At 44.0% G+C, this 20960-nt stretch overlaps 1 protein-coding gene across 2 annotated transcripts in view; it reads left to right on the forward strand.

Annotated features, from left to right (window-relative positions):
* The window catches only part of PIK3R5 (phosphoinositide-3-kinase regulatory subunit 5), a 107281-nt gene extending 97226 nt beyond the window's left edge, over positions 1-10055 (forward strand). Inside the window, exons 18-19 of one of the 2 annotated variants that reach the window (XM_073607006.1) lie at positions 212-327; positions 5338-10055. In XM_073607006.1, the coding sequence (XP_073463107.1) occupies positions 212-327; positions 5338-5479 (258 nt within the window). In that variant the 3' untranslated portion in view covers positions 5480-10055. The remainder of the gene's footprint in view (positions 1-211; positions 328-5337) is intronic. The other variant, XM_073607007.1, reaches the window with a different exon arrangement.
* The last annotated feature ends 10905 nt before the right edge of the window (positions 10056-20960 follow it).

Here is a 20960-nt window from a genome sequence, read left to right on the forward strand (position 1 = left end):
AATGCAATTCAGTCCATCACTAGACTCTCCGCAATCCACACTACTGCCAAACAGCAACTCTCCACACCTGCTAAGAAAGAAGTATTTGAAGCCTTTAGCTCTGACAAAAAAAAAAACCTAAAGAAGGAGTTCCTCTTTACTGAGTCTGATGCTACATTATCGACCATTGAACCAAAGCCGACCACCACTAATCCCCCCCCATTCTTTCCAGCAGATCAGCATTTCGCAAATCAAAGTAGACAAAGCGCAGATTATTGCGCAGAATGGAGGAACGTTCCCCTTGTGCCTGGACCAGGATGAACGCAAAATCCTTCAGAGGGTCATCAAGTAAGATATTTTCCTTTATCCTTAGTCCCATCTATAAACATCTATAAAAAAAAGCAGTGAAAGAAGAAGAAAGAACCAAGGAGGGTACAACCGCGTGGTACTTTGGACTCAATGATGTCTGAGAATGTGATAGTTCTACTAACTTGATGACAGGCTACGGTGACGGTCAGGGGTTAGACTCGGAGACCGTTGGCTATAGCATTAGAGAGGTTCCCATTGACCAGTAGGATAGGTATACAAGCAGGTCACCCTGGCAGCTGAGGTGGGCTCAGCCGAGGTGACGCACTAACCGGTGTTCACCAGAGCTCCTGCTGGTGGAGACAGGTTTAGCTGCATGTTAGTACCACGTCCGCGTCCTCATGATCTCCCCACCAGGAGGTGAGCAAGCCAGGGTCCAGTAGCAGATTGGTTGGACAGGTTGAGATCAAACAGAAGTGTAGTCAGTAAATAAACCAAAGGTCATTAATAAGTGGTTGCAGGTTGGGATCAAGTAGAAGTGTAGTTGAGGAACAAGCCAGAGGTTGGTAATGAGTAGTTCCAGGGTGGGATCAAGCAAGATGTTGGTAATGAGTGGTTGCAGGTTGGGATAAAGCAAAAGTGTAGTTGAGGAACAAGCCAGAGGTTGGTAAAGAGTGGTTGCAGGTTGGGATCAAGCAGAAGTGTAGTTGAGGGACAAGCCAGAGGTTGGTAATGAGTGGTTCCAGGTTGGGATCAAGTAGAAGTGTAGTTGAGGAACAAGCCAGAGGTTGGTAATGAGTGGTTCCAGGTTGGGATCAAGCAGAAGTGTAGTTGAGGAACAAGCCAGAGGTTGGTAATGAGTAGTTCCAGGGTGGGATCAAGCAAGATGTTGGTAATGAGTGGTTGCAGGTTGGGATAAAGCAAAAGTGTAGTCGAGGAATAAGCCAGAGGTTGGTAATGAGTGATTGCAGGTTGGGATCAAGCAAGATGTTGGTAATGAGTGGTTGCAGGTTGAGATCAAGCAGAAGTGTAGTCGAGGAACAAGCCAGAGGTTGGTAATGAGTGATTGCAGGTTAGGATCAAGCAAGATGTTGGTAATGAGTGGTTGCAGGTTGGGATCAAGCAGAAGTGTAGTTGAGGAACAAGCCAGAGGTTGGTAATGAGTGATTGCAGGTTGGGATTAAGCAGAAGTATAGTCAAGGAACAAGCCAGAGGTTGGTAATGAGTGATTGCAGGTTGGGATCAAGCAGAAGTGTAGTCGAGGAACAAGCCCAGGATCTGTAATGATTGGTAGCGAAGATACAACCAGGAGTGACAAGAGCAAGATATTGGCTGGAGATAGCACAATAAGATGCAAAGGGTGGAAGGTTCAAGAAAAACAAGGCAAGGTTATCCAAGGAATCAGGCAGGGAGCTATCCAGCATCTCAAATGGATTTGCGAAAAGTTCTCAGGCTCAGATCCAGGTCCTAACAGCTACAGGGGAAACCCCCTGCTACGTGAGACCTATGACTCTGCAATCAGCAAATCTCATGTCAATGCCAATAGGAGAGGTCTAGCTCTGGCTCAGCAGGGGGGGTGTCAGACCTCTGTAGAGGGACTGCTGCTTCCACATAGAGAGCCAAGTGTCTGTCTCTGCTGCATGCTGTCAGGGGACAGGCTTTTCAACACAGGCTGTGACCATTTTCTAAAGAGAACAAGACTTTGTCACGTTTTGATGGACTTTTCTTACTAAAACAAGTTCAGTTGTGGTTTAACCAATGGGCTTTTCATGTGGAAGTGATCTGGGCAGCTGTAATCCCCACCTCCCCCCCATTCACTTCCACAGACTGCTAAAAAGTTAGGACCCTTACCCCCACCCCCCCTTCCCCCAAGCCTGGTATCTAGGGCTCCACTGTCCAACCTGTAGACCCTGAACCGACATGGCGGGTATCGGTGTGTAGAACGAAGGGAGATCAGTGAATGCCTGTTTGTTGATCTCCCTTCCAGTGAATTAACACGGAAGCAAATGTGTATTACTGTATTTGAAAGAAAAAAAAAAACATAATCCAGCTCAACCGCTTGCGTCTGAAGTGAAAATGCTGAAGACTGGTGCACATGTTGGGGTTTCTGTGACCCCATGCAATGATAGTCCACTGTAGAAAGAAGAAGTCGGCAACTCGGTGCTCCTCTTATTAATCTTTTTTTAGCTACATAGCATGCATACTTTACAAAATACTAGCGCGTTTCGGCCATTGTAGCCTTTCTCAGAAAGGCTGCAATGGCTGAAACGCGTTAATATCTTGTATAGTATGCATTCTAACGTGTTTCAGCCATTGCAGCCTTCCTGAGAAAGGCTACAATGGCCGAAACGCGTTAGAATTTTAGTACTGTATCCATGCTATGGAGCAAATAAAGATTAATAAGAGGACAGAGTTGACGGTTTCTTTCTACAGTGGACCATATTACAGTATTTCACGTCCGGGTTCGGCTGTCACTCTCCCCAACTGATGTGGCCAGTGAACAAGCTGATAGAGTCTGTGTTCAATTAATTTCAGTGGAGGTCTGGGGAGACATCTAGGATCTAATGGACCCCAGACGTCTCAGTAAAGAGAACCTGTCATTACAGTGTGCTACCACATAGGGGGGCTATTGGTCCTTCTTTGTGATACAAATAAAGTTAATTGTAAAAAATAAAATAAAAAAGTAAAAAAAAAAGAAAGTAGCATAAAAAAATATATACATTTTAAATGTCCCCAACCACCACATACACAAAAAAACATAAAAACACATGCAGCGGGTACACCTATGTATAAAAATGACAACTGCGTTACTCCTATTACCACGAACGCCAGAGAGGGAGTAATAATTCAAGGTCCGATCATTCATGGTTAACTCGGAATTAAAGAGTCGCTTTGTTGCCATTTCAATACCATTTTTTATGGCTTGACATGTTTTGGTATTTATTTACTTGTTGCAACCTCAACTTTTGTATTATTTTACAAAAAAGAATTAGGCAATATATTGTGTTTGTGTGCACTAAAATCAAATTTAGTGTATTTTTTTACTGGAATTTTGCCTTTGATAAACATGTGCACAAATATTGTGTGACGTGAAACATGGCAATGATCCCCACTTTGTTCTCGATGATATTAAATGTTAAATAACTAATCTTCAAGCTTAAAATTCACTTTTAATATATGCACACACACAAAAAAAAAAAAAAAATGGCCCTGTTGTTACGTGGTGGTTTTACAAGTTTTATGAAAAAAAAATGGTCCTACCTCAGTATCTCCAGAAGGGGGCACTCCAGGAACGCTTCTAAACATTTCACACTGAGTATTCAAGCACCTGCAAAAAGCCGAGATATGTTGGAATCAGGAATTGTTGACTTTAGATGAGCTGCTGTTGTGTTTTTTCTGTATTTTCCATGTAGGTCAAACACATGGACATGAAAGAATCCGTCAGTCACAGTAATGCCGCGTACGCACGATCGCACATCCCGACAACAAAATCCATGTTTTTTTTTCCGACGGATGTCGGCTTAAACTTGTCTTGCATACACACGGTCACACAAATGTTGTCGCAAATTCCGAACGTCAAGAACTTTGTGCGTCGGAATTGTGTACACGCGATCGGAATTTCCAACAACGGATTTTGTTGTCGGAAAATTTGAGATCCCGACGTCAAATTTTGTTTGTTGGAAATTCCGATGGAAAATGTCCGATGGAGCCCACACACGGTCAGAATTTCCGACAACAAACTCCCATCGAACATTTGTTGTCGGAAATTCCCACCGTTTGTGTACGCGGCATAAGGTGTCGCCATACGGCACATCGGGGCACACGGCCTCCCTTCCTGCTTTATGTGGTGACTTCCATTCACCTCAATTCAAAGGGAAACCCTAAAATACACAGAGCAGCACATCTCACCCACTATAGGGAAGTGCTGGAGCTCAAGTTGTTTTCCAATTTTTTTGAGAAAAAAAAATCCAAAACATTTTTATGTGTATATTCAAAGATATTATTCTATACCAGAAGTCTCCAAACTGCGGCCCTTTACACACCTTTATCCGGCCCTCTGGGATTTCTCCCACTGATATATTCCTAGAAACATTACTTCTTTCACTGTCAATAATGATGAGCCTCTATTCCTCCCACTGACACCAATGATGGGGCACTATTCCTCCCACTGACACCAATGATGGGACACTATTCCTCCCACTGACACCAATGATGGGACACTATTCCTCCCACTGACACCAATGATGGGGCACTATTCCTCCCACTGACACCAATGATGGGGCACTATTTCTCTCACTGACACCAATGATGGGGCACTATACCTCCCACTGATACCAATGATGGGGCACTATACCTCCCACTGACACCAATGATGGGGCACTATTCCTCCCACTGATACCAATGATGGGGCACTATTCCTCCCACTGATTCCAATGATGGGGCACCATTCCTCCCACTGATACCAATGATGGGACACTATTCCTCCACTGATACCAATGATGGGGCACTATTCCTCCCACTGATACCAATGATGGGGCACTATTCCTCTCACTGATACCAATGATGGGGCATTATTCCTCCCACTGATGGGGCATTATTCCTATCACTAATTCCCATTATGGGGCACTCTTCCTCCTCCTACTAACCACTGGTGCCATGTTTTGTTTTTTTACTCCCCCTGACCACAGCTTGGCCCCCTTAATATCTGAAGGACAGTAAACTGGACCTTTGTTTAAAAAGTCTGGAGACCCCTGATCTATACGGGTACATATTTACATACACACTAATTCAAGCAGTAAGAAAAAAATAAAAAGAATAACTAAATTAGAAAACCTCCATCTACAGAACCCTATACCCACAGATGATCCAGAGGAAGGCGAAAACACCCCTATAAATCATGATCCAATTGGCTGCAGTGGGATGAAAAAAAATTCCTTCCCGATCGACGAATGTGTGTGTTTTGTGGTGCTTGGTAACCATTGGTAACCACTGTGCGCTGTGTAGCTTCGGAACTGAACATCCTAACAGCAATCGTTTCTCCTCTTCTCTTAGGTGTGAGGTTTCACCGTGTTACAAGCCTGAAATCAGAGACTTCCGTAAAATCTACCGGCCTCACTGGTCACAGACGGCTCAGGACCAGTTCTGTTCCCTCCTGTGCCTGCCAGTGGCAACGTTCAGCGGGGGTCACCACTAGAGGGCGACACAAAGCTTATCGCCTAATGAATGCGCCATTTTCTGTCAATCCGGGAACTGAAAAGTCTTCTTTCTATGGTACGAGCAAAATATTTAATCACAGCAAAGAGATACTTCAATGTTGGATTTGAGAAACAAGTAATGCAACGTCAAGTTTAAAGAAATCTTCCTATTGGCCTCCATCCCATGCGGTCCGGATGGTTCCTAATTGAAGTCCAGCCCTTCATGTAGGACTCTGGGAAGAAGAGATATCGGATGCTACATACAGAAGGCAGCCATATTGTGAAGTAATTGCTTGAGAAAATGGACAAGAGGTGTTGGAACTCTGAGGTTTCTTTATATGGTTATTTTATATTATTGTTGTCATCAGATAATACGGCAGTGGTGTGTAAATATATATATATGATTTTACATATTGAGCTGGAAGCTTCTACACACCAAAGGGGTTCCACCGTCACCTTGGGTCGTGATAGGAGTGAGTGGATATCGAATTAAAGCTTCACACTCTAATACTCAAGTCTAAATACACATTTTTTCTAATGATAGATTGTTCACAAAGCCATCACGTTTCAGGGACTTCCTTCATCAGGGCTTGAAAAAAATATAAGAATGAACGTGCTGCTTGAACTAGCTGCCAACAGATGCAAACTCACAACACTTCAATAACATCCAACTATATATTGATTCTTTAGTTCTTTTTTTTATGCCCTGATTAAGTGTGCAGAGTTACAGCCCCTGAAACACATTGGCTTTCAGACGATCTAACATTGGCATAAACTTGTTGTCAAGACCCGGGTCTGATCCTGCAGCTTCTGGCAGTGTCTCTTCTTTGTGAGCCACCTGAGATGCTGGACAGCCCCATGCCTGATTCCTTAGACAACCTTGCCTGATTTCATGTTTCTCTTCAACCTTAACCCCTTTGCTCCTCCCATGAACTTTCTATTTAAGCCATGCCTTTGCACTTCTTGTTTGCCAGATGATTGTGCTCTTCTACAGCCAATATCTCATTATTGTCACTCCTGCTGCCATCCGTATCTTTTCTACGACTCGTTACCAACCTTTGGCTTGTTCCTTGACTACTCTTCTGCTTGATCCCAACCTGTAATGAGTTGTTGCTGACCTTTGGCTTGTTCCCCAACTACTCTTCTGCTTGATTCTAACCTGCAACCACTTGTTAATGACCTTTTGGCTTATTTCTCGACTAATCTTCTACTTGATCCCAACCTGCAACTGCTTATTACCAACCTTTGACTTGTTTGCCAACAACACTTCTGCTTGATCCCGACCTACAACCACTTGTTACCGACCTTTGGCTTGTACCTCGAATACGCTTCTGCTTGATCTCAATCTGCGACCATTTGTTACTGACCTTTGGCTTATTTCTCGACTACTCTTCTACTTGATCCCAACCTGCAACCACTTGTTACCAATCTTTAGCTTTTTTTTCAAATATACTTCTGCTTGATCCCAACATGCAACCACTCGTTACCGACCTTTGGCTTGATCCTTGACTATGCCCTTGCTTGATTTCAACCTGCAACCGCTTGCTGACCTTTGGCTTGTTCCTTAACTCTGCTTCCACTTGATCCCAACCTGCGACCACTTGTTATTGACCTATGGCTTGTTCCTCGACTACTCTTCTGCCTGATTCCAATCAGCAACCGCTTGTTACTGACCACTGGCTTGTTCCTTGACTATGTTTCTGCTTGATCCCAACCTGCAACCACTCATTACCGACCTTCGGCTTGTCCTCGACTACGCTTCTGCTTGATCCCAGCCTGCAATCAGTTGTTTCTGAACTTTGGTTTGTTCCTTGACTATGCTTCCGCTTGATCCCAACCTGCGATCCCTTGGTACCGACCTTTGACTTGTTCCTCGACTACACTTCTGCCTGATCCTAACCTGCAACTACTTGGTACCGACCTTTGGCTTGTTTACTGACTACGCTTATGCTTGATCCCTACCTGCCATATCTGCTACTGTACCCCAGGCTTGCTCACCTCCTGGTGGGGCAATCCTGAGAACCATGAACTGGAACTAACTAGCAGTAAAACCCATCTCCACCATCAGGAGCTCTGGTGAACACTGGCTAGTGACTAGACCCAGCACCTCGGGTGAGCCCGCCTCATCTGCCAGGTTGACCTGTTGGGTACCTACCCTGCTGGTTGCTGGGAGCCTCTCTATAGCTATAGCTACTGGCCTCCGAGCGGGACCCCTGGCCGAGACACTTGTATTTGGACTTGAATATTATAGCGTCACACGTCAACTTCGGATCTACTCCAATTGTGATGTAGTGTCACATGATAGGGAGGAAATAGGATTTTAAAGATGAAAAAACAAAACCCCTCCCAAAAAAGCAAGATGAAGTACTTGGGAATTGGTGCAATATGTTTTGACTCTGGATCTAAAAACCAAAATCCGTTCAGGTTTTGGACTGGGTGGGAAATTTTTAGCCTGCTATCCCCTTAAGAACGGGTTGTCACGAATGCGGCGCTCTCACACATACAAAGCAACATCTGGATGAGACATCGGCACCCATTTCTGGGAGGAATAGTGCCCCATCATTGGTGTCAGTGGGAGGAATAGTACCCCATCATTGGTGTCAGTGGGAGGAATAGTGCCCCATCATTGGTGTCAGTGGGAGGAATAGCGCCCCATCATTGGTGTCAGTGGGAGGAATAGCGCCCCATCATTGGTGTCAGTGGGAGGAATAGTGTCCCATCATTGGTGTCAGTGGGAGGAATAGTGTCCCATCATTGGTGTCAGTGGGAGGAATAGTGTCCCATCATTGGAGTCGGTGGGAGGAATAGTGTCCCAACATTGGAGTCAGTGGGAGGAATAGTGTCCCATCATTGGTGTCAGTGGGAGGAATAGTGTCCCATCATTGGTGTCAGTGGGAGGAATAGTGTCCCATCATTGGTGTCAGTGGGAGGAATAAAGTCCCATCATTGGTGTCAGTGGGAGGAATATTGCCCCATCATTGGTGTCAGTGGGAGGACTAGTGCCCCATCATTGGTGTCAGTGGGAGGAATAGTGTCCCATCATTGGTGTCACTGGGAGGAATAGTGCCCCATCATTGGCGTCAGTGGGAGGAATAGTGCCCCATCATTGGCGTCACTGGGAGGAATAGTGCCCCATCATTGGGGTCACTGGGAGGAATAGAGGCTCATCATTATTGACAGTGAAATAAGTAATGTTTCAAGGAATATATCAGTGCTTTAGAGCATTTCTAATGGCTCACAATGATTTTTAACCATTTTTTTTTATTCAAAAATGAAGCTTTGGCTGTAGTAGAATGGCTTCACCAAAATGATTTTTGACCTTCAAAAAGACTTCAAAATGTCTCCCAGCTTAATGTCCAGAAATAGATGATTCCCTTGTATGTTGCTCTTTTCTCCCCTAAAAAAATGTTTTCTTTATGTGAATATTTGTGTATTTATTACTGAAGAAAGCTCCTAAAGTCGAACTAGACTGTATCAGAGCACCACAAGCTGAAAATGCTATTCAATTCATTTTTAATTTTCTAAGCAAACTCCTCCATCCATCCATGTCTCTCCATGCTTTATTTTGCTGAGAAATTACTTTGAAAAACACCCTCCTAGCATTTCTGGTCGTGGCCATCTTGAGTAAGGGCAGATGATTTATGTAGCATTTACTACCTGGAATCCATCTGCGATGCAGGCAGGTGGGTGTGCTTAGCTGAGAAGACCCCCCACTCCTGATGAAGACTCCTCCAAACAAATGGCCACTGCCCCCAACTATAACTGGCCTTTTAAGCAAGGTCCATAAAGACATGGATGAGAGAGTTTGGGGTGGAGGATCTTGACTGGCCAGCACGGAGTCCTGACCTCAACCTGATGGACCTCAACTACCTGGAATCCATCTGCCCCTAGCTCAGACATACAGGCAGGTGGGTGTGCTTAGCTGAGAAGACCCCTCCTCCTGATGAAGACTCCTTAAATATATGACAGTAAAAACAAATGGCCACTGCCCCCACCTATAACTGGCCTTTTAAGCAAGGTTCATAAAGGCATGGATGAGCGAGTTTGGGGTGGAGGAACTTGAGTGGGCTGCCCTCAACCCGATAGAACACCTTTGGGATGAATTACTGCGAGCCAGGCCTTCTCGTCCGACATCAGTGCCTGACCTCACAAATGCTCTTCTGGAAGAATGGTCAAACATTCCCATAGACACCCTCCTAAACCTTGTGGACGGCCTTCCCAGAATAGGTGGAGCTGTTATAGCTGCAAAGGGCGGAGCCAACTCAAAATGTATATAATATTAAATTGTGCTGTTCCATAACATACAATCACGGTTATTTATTAGGCACGGTTTCCCCTTTCCCTCCCCCACGTTGTTTTTGCTTTGGAAAGGTTTGCACTTTTAGCCGATATCTGTCTGGAGATGTTAGACATGAGCCAAAATAATTCTGTACAAATGTTTGTAGAATTTCACAACCTCTTGTTTTCTGGCTTTACTGAAATGTAAAAAAAAATTTTTGGTAACTGTAATTATTGCATTAATTTAAAAAAAAAAAAAGTGGATTTTAAAAATAATAAATTCATTTTATAAGTGTCCTGGTTGTGTCGTTACATAGTTACATAGTTTTTTCAGGTTGAAAAAAGACACAACATCTACTTCAATGATTAAAAAAAAAAAAAAAAAAAAAAAAAAGATAAATAAATAAATAAATAAATGGAATGTTGTGGAATGTGGTTACAGACACAGACTAAAGGCAAATAGACGATGCACTTTGCAAGGGCAGTTACTCCAGCGCTTAGTGAATATGGTGAACCTTCACTTTGCAAAGAATAGCCAATCACATGGAAAAGAAAAAAAAAAAGAAAGAGCATTTTTGCTTGCACATGATTGGACGATGATAGTCAGAGCTTCTTCTTATTTCCTTATTTACTAAGCTCTGGAGAAAATGCCCTTGCAGGGAGCAACTGCATTTGTAAAGTGCACTTTGCCTTTGCCTTCAGCAAATCAACACGGCTGCGAGAGGATCATCTTCTCTCTGGGTAAAGTCCTTCTCTATTCCGCAGGAGAAAGTCTCCTGTCTCTGTTAGATTTTAGACAATGTGCACTGCCAAAAAATGTGTTTTTGTTTCATTTGTTTAATTCGTAAATTCAAAAAATTTGGAATTCGGAAATGCGAAAATAAAGAAAGTCAGAAAATTTGAAATAATAACCGACTACTCAATTATAAGTATTGGAATTTCCCTTCAAATTTGGCTGTTTGTGAACGTAACAAATTGATCCAAAGTTATGAATTATCCGAAATAACGAATGCCGCATCGAAAGGAATGGAAAGTAACGAATTAATAATAATAAAAAGTAATTTGTTATGTTCAATTTGTTTAGATACCGCATTCGTTATTTCGGATAATTCATAACTTTGGATCAATTCGTTAGGTTCACTAACAGCCAGATTTGAAAGGAAATTCCAATACCTATAGTTACATAGTTAGGGTGAAAAAAGACACGAGTCCATCTAGTTCAACCAAAAAAAAAAATATATATATAATAATAATAATAATAATACTACAATCTCATATAAACAATCCTTCACCCACAGTTGATCCAGAGGAAGGCGAAAAACCCCCAGCAAAGCATGATCCAACTTGCTACAGCAGGGGAAACAATTCCTTCCTGATCCTTGAAGTTATTATTACTGTAGTTAGTTATTTCAGATATTCAAATTTTCGAACTTTTAGATAGTCAAAATTTAATTTTCGGATTTGCATTCTTTTTGAATTTTCGGATTTTCGTTCTTATTTTCAGATTTACGGATTTCCGAATATCCGAAATTTGTAATTTCCAAATATTCTGAAAAATTAATCAAAGGGGTAACCGTTAATTCAGATATTTCCGAATTAACGAATTTGTCGAAAGTTGTTAAACAACAAATTCGGAACTAAACGAATTGCACATGTCTATTCGTTTGTACTACAGTCACATGTGGAGACTGATTTACTAAAGGAGGTGAGGATCTTCACTAGGGATCCGCCGAAAGGACCCTGTTCAGTTTGCACCGGGAACTTTCGAACAACGCGAAAGTTCGGACCCGAACAACAAACCCCATTAGTCAATGTGGCCCGAACGTCAAAAATCTAAAGTGCCCATTTTAAAGGATTATATGCAAGTAATTGGGCATACAATGGTTATGGGGGTCCGGGTCCTGCCCGGGGGGACATGTATAAAAAAAAAAAAAAAAAAAAAGTCTGTGAAAAACGTCAATTTTCAATGAGCAGTGATTTTTTTTATTTTTAAAGTGAAAGCATAAAAATGAAAAATTCATTCCAATATAGTGCCTGGGGGGTCCCCTTAGTCTACCTGTAAAGTGGCAGATCAGTACCATGCCTAGAATCTGCTGCAGCAATAATTGCATTTATAAAGCCAAAAAAAAAAAAAACAAAAAAAAAAAAGAAATTTTCCCTGCAAGCTGCCTTTATTTTGCTTAGCAACAGCTGGGGAGCCATGATGAGGCCACAATGTAGGGCACTGTGAACATGAGATTTTTTTGGATACATTCTGGTGTCACTTTGACTTTGGGTGTCGGTAGCCGCCTTCCCACCGTAACCCTATAGGAGGTAATCTTGATGAAAGCAAAAATTGGTCTTTGGGTGTCGTGGCGCCTTCCCACCGTAACCCTACAGAGGTAATCACGATGAAAGCAAGAATTGGCCTTGCTGTAAAAAATTGCAATGATATGCACCTGTCAGACAGGTGCAGAAAAATTGGTCTTTGGGTGTTAATTGAGCCCATGAAACCTATACCAAAAACATTCTTCCAGATGAAATGATTGAACAACCCTCAAAGCTAGGCAGCCTCGAAGTCCTGCAGAGATTCACATCCCAAAAAGACTTAATCAGTGACATCGGCATCAGGGGCTTCATAGCTGACAATTCAGCACTGATTTACTTTTATAAAAGTCACACGGTCCACGGAGTCTGTGGACAGACGCGTTCTATGACCAGTAACGAAACCTCCTGCAGCACTGAATGCCCGTTCTGAAAGCACGCTGGATGCAGGGCAGCCCAACAACTCGATAGCATACTGGGCAAGTTCTGGCCAGTGGTCTATTGTCATGACCCAGTAAGTCAGTGGATCGTCAGCTGGAAAGCTCTCCGTCTCCGTTTTGGCCCTGAGGTAATCGTCCACCATGTGATGCAGACGCTGCGATTGGGATGTGGAAGCTGACAGCCCTGGGCGGCGAGGACTAAAAAAAAATCCGAAATGTCTCACTTAGGCGACGCTTTCCTCCAACGCTCCTCTCTTGACCAACAGAAGACTCAAAACAACGTTTTCCACCACACTGTAACTTACTGGAGTCAGGAAAAATGTTCAATAAAATCCTCTTTAACGTGTCCTCAAGAGATTTTATCTTCTGCACTCTCTGTGGGGACGGGATGAGTTCCGAGACCTTCCCCTTATAACGGTGGTCAAGGAGGGTTGCCAACCAGTAATCATCCTTCTCCTTTGTGCCACGTATTTTTGGATCCTTTTGCAGGCTTTGAAGCATGAGTTTGCCCATTCGCCTCAAAATTGCCGAGGCTTGAGAAGCAGACTCCTCTGGGTCACTCAGGATGACAGCATCTGGAATTTCCTCCTCCCAGCCACGTACTACTCCCAAGGGTCCCTGGGGTTGGAAAGCCATTGCTTACAGATAGACGCATGTCTTCTTTTTCTTCGAAGCCTCTGAAAGTGCCTATGAAAAGAAGCCAAGGCGGGCCTGAGCCTGTCGTCGTGCCTTATTCGCACAAGTACTCGTTGATGGCCCTCTGCTGCACGAATAGCCACTGCAACATTCCCAAAGTTGAGTTCCACCTGGTGGTCACAAACCAGGCAGTTTATGGGCAGGTGGAATTCCCGCTGAATTTCAGCCAACCGAGCACTGGCTGTGTATGACCGCCTGAAGTGGCTACAGGACTCTTCTGGCCTGCTTTAGTACATCTTGCAACCCTGGGTACGTACTTAGGAAATGCTGCACCACAAAATTGAGGACATGTGCCAACTTTCCCTGTCTAAGGGCGGACAGGAGGTTTGAGCCATTATCGGACACCACCATTCATATGGCTCCTCCTCTTCTCGAGTGCCCCGTTGGAGAGCCCGCTCGTCCCTGGGGGGGCAGACACTTGTGCGGGCGCGCTCCAGAGTCCTGCTGCTGCGTCTATTGACACAGACAGCAGGGACTCAACCCCATGTCATTGGTTTTGATTGACAGCAGCAGAGCCAATGGCAGCGCTGCTATCAATCTATCCAATCAGGAGCTGAGACAGCGGCTTGAGCTGCTGGGCTTGTCCCCGGTCGCCTGGAAAGACCGGGTTCAGGTAAGTAATAGGGGGGGCTCTGGGGGGGCAGCTGCATCACAGGAGGTTTTTCCATCTTAATGGATAGTATGCATTAAGGTGAAAAACCTTGAGGGCTCTGTCTGACTTGCTGCAGCTTCTAATGCACATTGTGAGAAGCTCACAGTGTGCAGTGAAATCAGAGGAAGCCATTTCAGTCCAGCAGAGGAAGCAGTACAAGTGTGCAAGACTGAAGGGGAGGCCGGAGTTCTCCTTTAACTGTCCCTGCATAATATGAAACAAAAAAAAAAAATGGTTGGACTTTAAAGGGCTCGGCCAGAACGCCTTCTATGGTGTCGGGTTCTTCGCTGTAGATCAGTTTCCTCCACTTTACAAGGAACAGAAGCACATTGGGGAATTGGTGGTGTTTAGTGGTTTTTCCAGCTGCTCGTTGTAGATCCGTATCCTGTTTTTTTCGCTCGGAGTCTTTCCTCGACCAGTCACAGTGTGCATTGCTCTGGACCGATGCCTGAATCAGCCCTCTGACAAGTCCCCCCCCCACGCAACCTTTTGCACACTTTGCGAACGTTTTCATTTTTTTTTTTTGGGTTGATAAACATTTTATTTTTGGAAGGTGGACCTTGAGACGAGGCACAGCTGTCAGACTTGTGCAGGAAACGCTGGCCGGCTTCTCCTCCATACAGGTGTGACAGTGTTTGCTGGGGGGAGGTGACACGGGGACAGGAAACCCAACGCACACTCCGTGTCACAAACACACTCGCTCAGCTCAGCCCCGGGGACCTTCATCTGCTTGTTAGGTGAGTCCAACTTGCTACATTGTATTTATTTTAATTTAAATTGTGTTTGTCTGTTGCTACATAGCACACAACACAAAGGGGGTGATTTACTAATAGACTGTGCACTCTGCAAGTGCAGCTGCTCCAGAGCTTAGCACATGAGGTAAGGCTTCACGTTGCAAAGAGTACCCAATCGCATGCAACAAAAATAATAAAACAGCATTTTTGCTTGCACATGATTGGATGATGGAAGAGTCAGCAGAGCTTCTGCTTATTTACTAAGCTCTGGTGCAACTTTACTTTGCAAAGTGCAACAGTCTATTTGCCTTTAGTAAATCAACCCCAAAGTGTTCATAGGTCTCATTATCCATCCCATCACATCCCAAAAATTAGAGGAACACTCCTCATTTCAGGACAGTGGTAGGACGCATACAAATCATTGCTTTATGCTCCATCAGCCAGATGCACGACACGAACTAGTGGTGTATAGTATAATGCAGATATATAAACCGATCTGCCGCAACATTATGACCACTGACAGGTAAAGGTTACCATACTTACCTTCCCCTTGACCCCCCCCCCGCTCCAATCAACCGCCAGGTGCAAAGACAAGAAGCCAAGTCGTTTGGAACTCACAATAGGATGAGAACTTTCTCCCTGCCCCAGGTGACAGTATGGGGTGACTGAGAATAGTACAAAATGTACTAATAAATGACTGAAATCGCCATCGGCAAAATTGTGTCAAAGCAAAAGATAAGTGAAAGAAGCTTCTGTAACTCAGGAGCCATTTGAATATTGTTTTTGAGGATTTAAACAGCTTTGCTATTAGAATTTATGAAAAAGTGTTCTTATTGTAACCAAAGTTTGCTAAAGCTTAACTCCCGGCACAAAAACTCCTATTTTAAATATAATCCTCAACAGCCACTAAGCTGCCCTGACCTCAGACTGTTTACTGGTTGCTTGCCTTCTACCTGCCTGACCTTAAATTGGTTACTGGATTATGCTTGCATGCTACCCGCCCTGACCTCAAACTGGTTACTGGATTACACTTGACCGCTACCTGCCCTGACCTCAAACTGTTTACTGGTTGCTTGCCTTCTATCTGCCCTGACCTCAAACTGGTTACTGGATTATGCTTGCCCGATTCCTGCCCTGACCTCAAACTGGTTACTGGATTACACTTGCCCGCTACCTGCCCTGACCTCAAATTGGTTACTGGATTACGCTTGCCCACTACTTGCACTGACCTCAACTGGATTATGCCCGCTCCCTGCCCTGACCTCAAACTCTTTACTGGATTACGCTTACCTGCTATCTGCCCTGACCTCAAACTGGTTACGGGATTACGCTTGCCCTCCACTTGCTCTGACTGGTTTATACTTGCCTGCTACCTACTCTGACATGGAACGGTTTACTGGATTATGCTTGCCCGCTACCTGCCCTGACCTCAAATAGTTTACTGGATTACACTTGCCCACTACTTGCTCTGACCTCAAACTGTTTACTGAATTATACCTGACTGCTACCTACACTGACATTGAACTGTTTACTGGATTACGCTTGCCCGATGCCTGCTCTGACATCAAACTGCTTACTGGATTATTTTTGCCCGCTACCTGCTCTGACCTCAGACTGTTTACTGGATTACGCTTGCCCACTAGCTGCTCTGACCGCAGACTGTTTTCTGGATTACGCTTGCCCGTTGCCTGCCCTGACCTTGGATCTGTTCTCTAGTTTAGACTACCAGCTACCGTCTTTCCAGACCACCACCAGCCCTCTAGACTGTGGCACACATGCTCTCCCGCAGTAACCATGACCCTTGCCTGACCAGCCTAGACCTTTTTCTGTTTGCTTTGCAAGTACCAGAGCCATCTGGCCTTAACTATAGTATTGTGCCCCTGGGGGGGGGGGGGGCAACCAAGGGGGCATCGGACTGAGCGCCACAAAACCCTCAAAAATTCTCAATAATAAAGAGTATGATTTCACTCCAGATCCAAGCGAGCGCTTCTATTCTTTTATGCTTTAAGATCCTCCATAGGTACAAGTACAGTGAGTGAGCGTTGTCACTCTAAGACAGGAAGTGTGTTACTGGCAGGATCATCAGTTGAAAATAAAAGCAAAAAAAAAAAAAAAAACAGAAAAAAAGGAAATCAAATGCAGCCACCACATCTAAAAGGACTGGTAAGCTGCATTGTATTGCAATTCTATTTTTGGGTTAGATACGTTTTAACTTCTTGTCTGCCACGTTTATAAACGTCCTGATATTTAGGGGGATAAAACAAAAGCTGCTGCAGCTTTGAGCTTGGCACCGTTCTTTAGAAGCCGGATCCCCTTTTCATGTAAAATTAATCTAGGCAGCTGTACATCAATTTTAAAGCATGGCATGTTTGGCACATGCTGATTTCGACGCTACCCCGCTTCTTTTATATTGTACCACAAATTTTGTATTCTATTGTGTTGGTCTGCACTAAAATACATTTTAGTGTATTTTTTCCTTAAAAGATTTGATAAACAGTTGCGAGGTATTGTGCAACACAAAAAATGCAATTGCCATCATTATGTTCTACTGGGCTTCTGCTTTCACAAAATGCAGTATATACAGTAAGGTCCATAAATATTGGGACATCGACATAATTCTAATGTTTTTGGCTCTATACACCACCACAATGGATTTGAAAAGTGCAGACTTTCAGCTTTAATTTGAGGGTATTTACATCCAAATCAGGTGAACAGGAATTACAACAGTTTGTATATGTGCCTCCCACTTTTTTAAGGGACCAAAAGTAATGGGACAGATTAACAATCATCCATCAAACTTTCACTTTTTAATACTTATTTGCAAATCCTTTGCAGTCAATTACAGCCTGAAGTCTGGAACACATAGACATCACCAGACGTTGGGTTTCATCCCTGGTGATGCTCTGCCAGGCCTCTACTGCAACTGTCTTCAGTTCCTGCTTGTTCTTGGGGCATTTCCCCTTCAGTTTTGTCTTCAGCAAGTGAAATGCATGCTCAATCAGATTCAGGTCAGGTGATTGACTTGGCTATTGCATAACATTCCACTTCTTTCCCTTAAAAAACTCTTTGGTTGCTTTCGCAGTATGCTTCGGGTCATTGTCCATCTGCACTGTGAAGCGCCGTCCAATGAGTTCTGAAGCATTTTGCTGAATATGAGCAGATAATATTGTCCGAAACACTTCAGAATTCATCCTGCTGCTTTTGTCAGCAGTCACATCATCAATAAATACAAGAGAACCAGTTCCATTGGCAGCCATACATGCCCACGCCATGACACTACCACCACCATGCTTCACTGATGAGGTGGTATGCTTTGGATCATGAGCAGTTCCTTTCCTTCTCCATACCCTTCTCTTCCCATCACTCTGGTACAAGTTGATCTTGGTCTCATCTGTCTATAGGATGTTGTTCCAGAACTCTGAAGGCTTTTTTAGATGTTGTTTGGCAAACTCTAATCTGGCCTTCCTGTTTTTGAGGCTCACCAATGGTTTACATCTTGTGGTGAACCCTCTGTATTCACTCTGGTGAAGTCTTCTCTTGATTGTTGACTTTGACACACATACACCTACCTCCTGGAGAGTGGTCTTGATCTGGCCAACTGTTGTGAAGGGTGTTTTCTTCACCAGGGAAAGAATTCTTCGGTCATCCACCACAGTTGTTTTCCGTGGTCTTCCGGGTCTTTTGGTGTTGCTGAGCTCACCGGTGCATTCTTTCTTTTTAAGGATGTTCCAAACAGTTGATTTGGCCACACCTAATGTTTTTGCTATCTCTCTGATGGGTTTGTTTTGTTTTTTCAGCCTAATGATGGCTTGCTTCACTTATAGTGACAGCTCTTTGGATCTCATATTGAGAGTTGACAGCAACAGATTCCAAATGCAAATAGCACACTTGAAATGAACGCTGGACCTTTTATCTGCTCCTTGTAAAAGGGATAATGAGGGAATAACACACACCTAGTCATGGAACAGCTGAGCAGCCAATTGTCCCATTACTTTTGGTCCCTTAAAAAGTGGGAGTCACATATATTACTGTTGTAATTCCTACACCGTTCACCTGATTTGGATGTAAATACCCTCAAATTAAAGCTGAAAGTCTGCAGTTAAAGCACATCTTGTGCGTTTCATTTCAAGCCATTGTGGTGGTGTATAGAGCCAAAAAGATTAGAATTGTGTTGATGTCCCAATATTTATGGACCTGACTGTAACTGTTTGGGGGGGTTAAGTAATTTTCTAGAAAAAAAAAAAAAAAAAAAGGCCAATTTTAACGTGTGCAAAAAAAAAAATTGAATAAAATTTGCTCTCACAGAAAAGTCTCGACTTGGCGTGAGGTCGGGGTCCTGATCCAGGCTCCTCCCACAAATGCTGATTTGAACCAATCCCAGGTACCTGTGGCCATCATACAGTAATGTTAATTTTTTTATGGTTGGAAGGTATGATATGTTGCCGAATCAGAGCAAAGTAACAGGTTCACTTAAACGCCAAAGTCTATATATAGCCTGCCCTGAATGAGCAAAGTAACGGGTTCACTTTAAAAGCAAAATGAGAACGCTGAGCGCCCACGTGAGAAAAAGAGAAGTGAAACTAAACAAAGACTTATAAAGAAGAAGAAAAAGTTATTTTGAAAAATCTTCAGATTATCGAAGCAGAAAAGCGTAACTATGTATCCGATTGACGTCAGCGAGGGAAACGCAAGACCGAGGCAGCGAGAAGCGGCCTCATCGTTAATCACAGCGAACGGCGACCTCGGTTACTGTATCTGGATGTCTTTGTCTCCCCTGGCAGCGCTAAGCTCCGGGTTACACCCAGATAACAGAGAGGAGAAGTTTGAACAGTTTAAAGGATCAGCAACCGCTACTCGTGCTTACAATAATACGAAAAGACTTGCAGCTGTAATTGAAGTATTGACTTAAGGGGGCACCATACAAATGCCCCCCACACTTTTCACTTATTTATTTGTATAATTTATCATTTTCCTTCCACTTCACAATTATGTGCCACTTTGTGTTGGTCTATCACATAAAATCCCAATAAAATACATTTATGTTTTTGGTTGTAACATTATTATTATTATAATACAGGATTTATATAGCGCCGACAGTTTACGCAGCGCTTTACAACATGAGGGCAGACAGTACAAGTACAATACAATTCAATACAGGAGGAATCAGAGAGCCCTGCTCCTTAGAGCTTACAATCTAGGAGGGAGGGTCAAGTTATACAAAAGGGTAATAGCTGTGGGGGATGAGCTAATGGAGAAAATAGTGCAGTTGTTAGATGGAGGCAGGATAGGCTTCTCTGAAGAGGAAAGTTTTCAGGGATCGCCTAAAAGTGGAAAAGTTTGGAGACAGTCTGACAGATTGGGGTAGGGAATTCCAGAGGATGGGCGAGGCTCGGGAGAAGTCCTGGAGACGGATATGGGAGGAGGTGATGAGGGAGCTAGAGAGCAGGAGATCTTGGGAGGAACGGAGAGGAGGATTAGGTTGGTATTTTGAGACTAGGCTAGTGATGTAGCTGGAGGCAGAGTTGTGGATGGCTTTGTAACTTATTGTTAGTATTTTGAATTTAATTTGTTGGGCAAGTGGTAGCCAATGGAGGAATTGGCAGAGAGGGGTAGCAGACACTGAGTGGAGACCAATGGAGGGATTTGCAGAGAGGGGTAGCAGACACTGAATGGAGACCAATGGAGGGATTTGCAGAGAGGGATAGCAGACACTGAATGGAGACCAATAGAGGGATTGGCAGAGAGGGGTAGCAGACACTGAATGGAGACCAATGGAGGGATTGGCAGAGAGGGGTAGCAGACACTGAATGGAGACCAATGGAGGGATTGGCAGAGAGGGGTAGCAGACACTGAATGGAGACCAATGGAGGGATTGGCAGAGAGGGGTAGCAGACACTGAATGGAGACCAATGGAGGGATTGGCAGAGAGGGGTAGCAGACACTGAGTGGAGACCAATGGAGGGATTGGCAGAGAGAGGTAGCAGACATTGAATGGAGACCAATGGAGGGATTGGCAGAGGGGGGTAGCGGACACTAAATGGAGACCAATGGAGGGATTGTCAGAGGGAGGTAGCAGACACTGAATGGAGACCAATGGAGGGATTGGCAGAGGGGGGTAGCAGACACTGAGCGGTTTGTAAGGTGGATGAGTCTGGCAGCAGCATTCATGATGGACTGAAGGGGGAGGAGTCTATTTAAAGGTAAGCCAATAAGGAGGCAGTTGCAGTAGTCGAGGCGAGAGATAACCAGGGAGTGAATCAGGAGCTTTGTGGTTTCATTGGTTAGAAAGGGATGTAGTTTAGAGATGTTGCGGAGGTTGAGGCGGCAAGCTTTGGAAAGTGATTGGATGTGGGGCCGAAAGGAGAGTTCAGAATCC

The sequence above is a fragment of the Aquarana catesbeiana genome, linkage group LG12 (genome assembly GCF_042186555.1).
Source record: "Aquarana catesbeiana isolate 2022-GZ linkage group LG12, ASM4218655v1, whole genome shotgun sequence".
NCBI classification, from domain to species: domain Eukaryota; kingdom Metazoa; phylum Chordata; class Amphibia; order Anura; family Ranidae; genus Aquarana; species Aquarana catesbeiana.